At 41.4% G+C, this 8,388-nt stretch overlaps 1 protein-coding gene across 1 annotated transcript; it reads left to right on the forward strand.

Moving 5' to 3' along the window:
• LOC139369748 (acidic mammalian chitinase-like) lies at nt 1–4,746 on the forward strand. The gene is made up of 10 exons (XM_071109009.1): nt 1–32; nt 175–436; nt 635–691; nt 1,258–1,423; nt 1,767–1,891; nt 2,023–2,146; nt 2,498–2,680; nt 2,838–2,954; nt 3,135–3,267; nt 3,490–4,746. The coding sequence occupies exons 1-10, from the start codon at nt 8–10 to the stop codon at nt 3,732–3,734; spliced, it is 1,437 nt and encodes a 478-aa protein (XP_070965110.1). The 5' UTR covers nt 1–7; the 3' UTR covers nt 3,735–4,746.
• The last annotated feature ends 3,642 nt before the right edge of the window (nt 4,747–8,388 follow it).

Raw genomic sequence — 8,388 nt, forward strand, 5'->3', positions numbered from 1 at the left:
AGTCAAGATGTCTAAGCTGACAATCTTAGCAGGTGACTATGACTCCATCATTTACATCAGGCACTATCACTGCCTTCTATCGTGCAATAAAATGATACGCTTTGACAAATGTTTTTGGGGCTATTTACATAGACATTTGCTTAACCTTTCAAAACTCTTTCTCACTCGCTCTAGGCTTGTGCCTGGTGCTGTGCCAGTTTGGCGCTTCCACCTCAGTTTCCACCGCAGCTGCTGCTTCTCCCAAAATGGTGTGCTACTTCACCAACTGGTCTCAGTACAGACCAGACAAAGGGAAGTACAAGCCCGAGAATGTGGACGCCCACCTGTGCACTCACCTGATCTACGCTTTCTCCATCCTCAACCACCGCAATGAGCTGGTCACCTACGAGTGGAATGATGACGTCCTCTACAAGTCCTTCAACGCCTTGAAGACCAAGTAAATAGCTCGCTTCACAACTTATTAGTGTTGGTGTTGAATGAGGAATTTAGTTTCCCAAGTGTCCAGGGATATTTCTTTGGTTTTATTCATCTCTCCTCTGAACTGGAGCTTGTTTAAGCAGCCACTTGCAGAATTATCAATACTCATATACAAAATTGCTGAATAATCTCAAATCTCTTTGCCATCTCTCTGCAGGAACCCTCATCTTAAGACTCTGCTGGCCGTCGGAGGATGGAACTTTGGTTCTTCCCAGTGAGCAACTCCCTTAGTCATGCTACAGGGCTATGAAAAGCACCATACATTTGGATTACGTTGATTTAGAGTATCTGCAACAGTACCTACTGTATCGTAGTGTTTGTGAGATCATCTCTGCAGCTACATTTAGGTTCTCTGGAACTGTGTTAACTATAGCTACTAGGGCACGTGAAATAACACAACTATCATGTTTTTCAGTGACAGAGGACAACACGTTTGTGTTGTCAAGATAACTTTGATCATGACTATCAGTACTATATGACTACTGGTATCTGTACTAATTTACGTTTAGTACACTTTAGCAACTATATGGTGTATTATGTTATGGCGTCATGATAGAACCTTGATCATCTCTCAGGTGTTCCATCATGTATATAGACTACTCTCAGTTAACCCAGAACTAAAATCTTGCATAATTTGGTCATATGCATGATTTATGTTTACCTAGTTTGTCCATGAGAGACTAGCAAGTAGTATATCTGTGGAAGTAGTAAGGTAGTATTTAGAAACCATATGGTGTATTGTAATACAGCCTCATGATAAAACCGTCTTCCTCTCCTCAGGTTCTCCATCATGGTGAGTAATGCTGCCAACCGTCAGACATTCATCCAGTCGTCCATCAGCTTCATGAGAACCCATGGTTTTGACGGTCTGGATCTGGACTGGGAGTACCCCGGGGCCCGAGGGAGCCCCCCGGAGGACAAGAAGAGGTTCACTCTGCTCTGCCAGGTGGGTGTGGCTCCTCCACTGGCTCCTCCACTACTACACTTATTACTCAATGATAGTAATGTAGATAGATAATGGTTCGGATGTATATAGTGCTTTTCCAAGCATTCAACGAGCTTTACAAAATAAGATAAACTCTCCTTATTCACTAGCTTACTGGGGGCATACTATTCATATAATCACATGTTCCCCATAATACGTCTTCACTGTGCATCCCCAACCCTCTCTGACACATGATGTTGTGTGTGTGTGTGTGTGTGTGTGTGTGTGTGTGTGTGTGTGTGTGTGTGTGTGTGTGTGTGTGTGTGTGTGTGTGTGTGTGTGTGTGTGTGTGTGTATTTTACAGGAGCTAGTGGCAGCCTACGCAGCTGAGGCCAAGTCCACCGGTAATGCCCAGCTCATGCTGACCGCTGCCGTGTCCGCTGGAAAGGGAACCATCGATGCTGGATATGAGATTGCCGAGATTGCCAAGTGAGTCTGCCGGTCATTTTGAATAACAAATGTTTCCTGAGGTCAATCAGTTTAAATAGCTATGGCACTTTAGAAACAGTTTCCAGGTGCCATTTGTTCTCAGTGGTTATAGTTTGTGCGTGCGTCTCCAGGTCTCTGGACTTCATCAACGTGATGACCTACGACTTCCACGGAACTTGGGAGAGATTCACTGGACACAACAGCCCCCTGTATCGCGGTGCTCATGACGAGGGAGAGCTTATCTACTTCAACACTGTAAGGAAAAACACAGACTGACTGAATCTTTATCAGTGTGTATAATGATACTATTGTAAACCCATAGTATGCAAGTAGTGCGTTTAAAACCCTTGTCATTCCATCTTTATAAAGGAATATAGGTTTTAAACATCATACAGCTTTACTGATGTTATTAACTTATAATGGTGTGGTATAATCATTACATTTGCTACACATTTTCACCATGATAGAAAAAGTATAGTGCCACTTTACTGTGGTGTGCTGTTCCACAACAATAAATACTCTAGCACTGCTGAGGTACTTGCTACATTTCTCACTTCTCTCTCCATCCATCCCTCCAACCCTCTTAACCCCCTCTTTCTCTCTCAGGACTACGCCATGAAGTACTGGAGAGACAATGGCACCCCAGTGGAGAAGCTGAACATGGGCTTCGCCACCTATGGTCGTACCTTCCGCCTGACATCATCTGACACCAGCGTTGGAGCACCAGCCAGTGGCCCTGCCTCCGCCGGGCCCTACACCCGTGAAGCTGGCTTCTGGGCCTACTATGAGGTGAGAGCCTGGCTGCTGGGGGCCAAAACATTCAACACCAAAATGCTAAGCAAAGTTAGAAATATTTTTTTCATTGTTATTCCAAGAACGCTGTACAACGGAGACCTATGCATGAGTTTTTCACAAAACAAACTCCCTTTTTGTGTGTTTTGTTCAGATCTGCACCTTCATAAATGGCGCAACAGTTGAGATGATTGCAGACCAGATGGTTCCCTATGCCTACAGGGGCAATGAGTGGGTTGGATTTGACTCCAGGCAGAGCTTTGAGACCAAGGTCATTTCCCCTAATCAGTTTACATAATATTGTAATTTAGATAAGACATTTTTGCCCATAGTCATTAAAGTGGTCAACAAAAAGTCTGGTATGATACTTCTGTGACATATCCTCTAAATATATTCACCCTCTCTATCTATGTCTATCTACCGCGGTCTCCTCATTCGATCCGCTGCACAGGTCCGCTACATGAAGGACAACAGGTTTGGCGGTGCCTTCGTGTGGGCCCTGGATCTTGATGACTTCGCCAACCAGTTCTGCGCTGAGGGCAACCACCCTCTGTTGGGACATCTGCGCAAACTTCTTGACATCGGTAAGTCTGAAGTTTTAGTGAAGGAGCAAACCTAATATTCAAAAACTAAAGTGTAATCTGAAATGAATCAACTACTAGACCAGATTATCCCACTGTGTGATGGGCCACTATGATAATTCCAGTCAGATGAAATAATGTCCCGAAATGTCATCACTGTTTCATCACCTCAGCTCTGTCCTTCATGGTAAAACCCTCTCTCCTTTTATTTTTCCTTCCATCCAGTACTACCCCCTCTGCCCCCTACCACCACCCCCAAACCTGGCTCAGTCACCACCACCCGCCCCACAACCACCGTCACCACCCACGCCCCTGGGACAGGTTTCTGCAACGGAAAGCCTGATGGCATCTACGCCAACCCAGACGACATCACCACCTTCTACATGTGCGCCCATGGCCTCACCCACCTCAACACCTGCGGCAACGGCTCGGTCTTCGACCCCAGCTCCAAGATCTGCGTGTGGCCTTAAGCTCGTTGTGAGGAAGTAAGGGTGTGAATTAGCATCGCTAATGCCAACTTTGTATTTACCAACTTTAAATTTGACTGCACTGCCCCTTTAATTTACTTTTTGAAAATAAATATTTCCACAATATGAGGTCAAAATAACACTAGGAAATGGTACAATGTTATGATAATGCCCTTTAGCGTACACTTGGAATTTCAGCCTGTTCAGATGGGATGAAGTTTTTGGTCCACAACTTGAGATCACAATCTGATCTGATTATTCTGACCAATGACCAGTCATCTTTTATTTGCATATGTATCCTCCTCCTTGGGGTAAGTTGGGTAGGCTCTAGATTCTAGACCATAGAGGTTCTACTAAATTAGTATTTTAGTTTCTAACTGTATGGTCTTGATGCTCCTATCCACCAATCAGGGCTGTGTATGTAAATATATTTAAATTTGTATCAACACGCCCACATGACCAGACTGAGTATTTCAAATGGAAAAGGAGGCACAGGGAAACAATATATTTAGTTATTTTATTACTTATATTCATGAAAAACAAAGTGATTTATTATACATACAGTGAGGATTTGAAAATGTAATTAAAAAGACTGCATTAGGGATTTAAAGATGCTATATTAAACTTTTTGGGTGACCCAACAAATTCACATAGAACTGTGAGTTATAGATCTGTCATGCTCATCGAAAGCAAGTCTAAGAAGTGATAGATCTGTTCTATGTGTGGTATTTCTATACTTCTGATGCTCAAGTTTAGTTTTTGCGTCTTTTACTTTCGGTTTTGTACACCAGCTTCATACAGCTGAAAATATATTTCACAATGGTTTAGATGGTACAATGATTCTCTACACTATACTTGCTTGTTTTGTCACATAAACTGAAATTAGGCGAACTATTAGAATTTTAGCAATCAGGAAATGGTGGATCGATTTTTGCATAGTGCATCTTTAAGTGTTACTGTGGTGCTAAAACATGTTGTGTGGGAAGGGAAGAATGCTGAATGTAGACAGTAATTGAGATGCAATTAGTTGAGTCTCGCGCTTAGTTTTGTAGAAGTGAAAACTGTTTTGTTTTGAATGAGTTCAAAAAATAAAAGATTCTGCCTTATCTTGTATTTTCCCTTCGTTCGACATGTTTAATACTTTTAATTCTTACACTAAAACATGTATTACCTTCTTGGTTTTGCATGACAAACGCATTTGTGTTGCGATACTTCTACAAACCCAGTGCCATATACTGTATCTCTATAGTCTTTATTCTACTTGAATATCTGTTTATTTTCCCTTCTAATTAATGACTCCTCATCAAATGGCATTTGAAAATACACTGGTGATACAATATACTATTCGAATGATAATAGCTATTTTGGAGACCCAGCCAAATCGGCCATGTATAAAAAGGGTTGGGGTTGGGTTACATAGTCGACAAAAAGTGTTAGAGCCGGTCACGTGGTGAAGGACAAAGCATCAGTGGAAATCAAATGGTTTATGGGAGAACTTGAGCAGATTATGTCAATGGTCTGTGGGTTGTCTCTGGTGTGGGGTTTAATCATGAAAATATGTTTATAAATCACAGTACAGGAGCAGGTCCAAGTCAGAAATGAATGTGGCCTATATTGCGACTGACACAAGGCAATGGGAAAGGGGAGTGAAAACATAGTAGTAAACACCTCCAAATGTTGGTGTTGGAATTCATAGCCACTATCTTCAGGATTGGGGCACCTTGCAATGTGAATTACATACAGTAGAATACAAGCGTTGAAATTCCTCATATACAAACATTAATGAAAAACATCCCAGAGAGATTTTTTATTATAAACCTTTGCAATCTCAATCAAATGCACATACACACATCATTTGAACACAAAACTAAAAATATATTTAGAAATAAATTGCAGTGTAATATTCCTTAGTTCACCAACATTTTTGAACTGACATACATCGTGACATTTTAGGTTATGTTTCTATGTACAGGACAGTATACAACAGCCCTTAGCTATGTGAGCAGCAGTCGGGCTGACAGCATAGTCCTGAGGAAGTGACAGGGATTACAAGGATCCTGCCACCCAACACAATGCAGGAAGTGAGAACCATTCAGCCAGTGACAGACGACAAATCAACTAACACCTGCTCCTCAAGAGTCGCCCCAGATCACTATAACAACAGTATAGACAACTGACTGACATCACAATCAAACTTGAATGCGAACATCGTTTCGAACAGAGAGCAGTACATCGTTACGAGCGCCCAATCATTGCCTAATTTGTATCCTTTAAAGACAAAACAACGGTCAGAATCCTGGGTAAATCACTCGCCGGCACTTAAATAGGCATGACCGATCAGTTACCTAAGGAAATTGCAGAACGCCGCAAAGTACTGAACCGACTCTTCAAAGAGAATACATTTAAAGGGAGTTGTGTCGCTCTCATAGTCGATAAACTGTACATTGAAAAGCAACTGATCCGGGACACCAAGACAACTCCATGGCTGTTCTAAATAAGAGGACGGGCTCAATGTAAAGGGTGGAATGGAATTAATGGAACGGTATCAAACATATCTAACATATGGAAACCACATGTTTGACTCCAGTCCATTGATACCATTCCAGCCGTTACAATGAGTCAGATCTCCTATAGCGCCTACTATCAGTCTCCACTGCCTTACACTATGCATGTCTGGGATTGTCTTTAAAATCGGGAAGAATAACATAACACGCCCAATAACGATACAAACAACAACATCTGGGAACGCTTTAAAATCATTTATTTTTATATTTATATACAGTGCATTTGGAAATTATTCAAATGCCTTCACACATTTTTTTACACAGCCTTATTCTAAAATGGATTAAATAAAACATTTTCCTCATCAATCTACTCACAAAACCCCATTAGGACAAAGCGAAAACTGTTGTTTTTTTTGTTGCACATTTATTACATATAAAACCTGAAATATCTTATTTACATAAGTAATCAGACCCTTAGCTATGAGACTCGAAATTGAGCTCAGGTGCTGTTTCTACAACTTGAATGTTGTATTTCTGCAGCACTGAAGGTCCCCAAAAACACAGTGGCCTCCATCATTCTTAAATGGAATACATTTGGAACAACCAAGACTTGATTGGAGTTCAGAGTTCCTCTGTGGAGATGGGAGAACCTTCCAGAAGGACAACCATCTCTGCAGTACTCCATCAATCAGACCTTTATAGTAGAGTGGCTAGATAAAAGTAAAAGGCACATGACAGCCCACTTGGAATTTGCCTAAAGGCACCCAAATGACTCTCAGACCATGATAAACAAGATTCTCTGGTTTGATGAAACCAAGACTGAACTCTTTGGCCTGAATGCCAAGCATCATGTCTGGAGGAAACCTGGCACCATCCCTACGGTGAAGCATGGTGGTGTCAGCATCATGCTGTGGGGATCAGCATCATGCTGTCAGTGGTAAGGACAGTGAGACTAGTCGGGATTGAGGGAAAGATGAATGAAGCATAGTACAGAGAGATCCTTGATGAAAACCTGCTCCAGAGTGCTCGGGACCTCAGACTGGGGCAACAGGACAATGACACAAAGCACACAGCCAATACAATGCAGGAGTGGCTTGGGGACAAGTCACTGATTGTCCTTGAGTGGCCCAGCCAGAGCCCGGACTTGAACCTGATCAAACATCTCTGGGGAGACCTGAAAATAGCTGTGCAGCGACGCTCCCCAACCAACCTGACAGAGCTTGAGAGGATCTGCAGAGAAGAATGGGAGAAACTCCCCAAATACAGGTGTGCCAAGCTTTTAGCGTCCTACCCAAGAAGACTCAATGCTGTAATCGCTACAAAGGTGCTTTAACAAAGTACTGAGTAAAGGGTTTGAATACTTATGTAAATGTAATATTTCAGTAATTAAATTTTCAATAATTAAGTTAAAAGTCCCAAAACCTGTTTTTGCTTTGTCATTATGGGGTATTGTGTGTAGATTGATTAGTAAAACAAATGATTTAATCAATTTCATAATAAGGCCATAATGTGAAAAAGTGAAGGGGTCTGAATACTTTCCAAATGCACTGTATACAGTGCCTTCAGAAAGTATTCATACCCTTTGACTTATTCTAAATGTATTTGTTACAGTCTGAATTCAAAATGGATTAAATTGATCATTTTTTTCTCACCAATCTACACACAATACCCCATAATGACAAAGTGAAAACATGTTTTTAGAAATGTTTTCAGTTACATAAGTTTTCAGGTGCACTTTTGGCAGCATTTACAGCTGTGAGTCTTTCTGGGTAAAGTCTCTAAGAGATGCCCACTCCTGGATTATGCAACATTTGCCCATTATTCTTTTCCAAATTCTTCAAACTGAATTTTTTTTTTCAACTCTTGCCATAGATTTTCATGTACATTTAAGTCAAAACTAGAACTCGTTCACTTGCCTGTCTTATTGGTAAGCAATTCCACTGTAGATTTGTCCTTGTGCTGTAGGTTATTGTCCTGCTGAAAGGTGAATTAATCTCCCAGTTTCTGGTGGAAAGCGGACTGAACAGGTTTTACTCTAGGATGTGTTCTATTCTTAGCTCCATTCCACAAATGTTTTATCCTGAATAACTCTCCAATCCTTAACAATTACATGATGCATCCACCACCATGCTTGAAAATATGGAGAGTGTTAC

The sequence above is a fragment of the Oncorhynchus clarkii genome, chromosome 17 (assembly GCF_045791955.1).
Source record: "Oncorhynchus clarkii lewisi isolate Uvic-CL-2024 chromosome 17, UVic_Ocla_1.0, whole genome shotgun sequence".
Classification (NCBI taxonomy): Eukaryota; Metazoa; Chordata; class Actinopteri; order Salmoniformes; family Salmonidae; genus Oncorhynchus; species Oncorhynchus clarkii.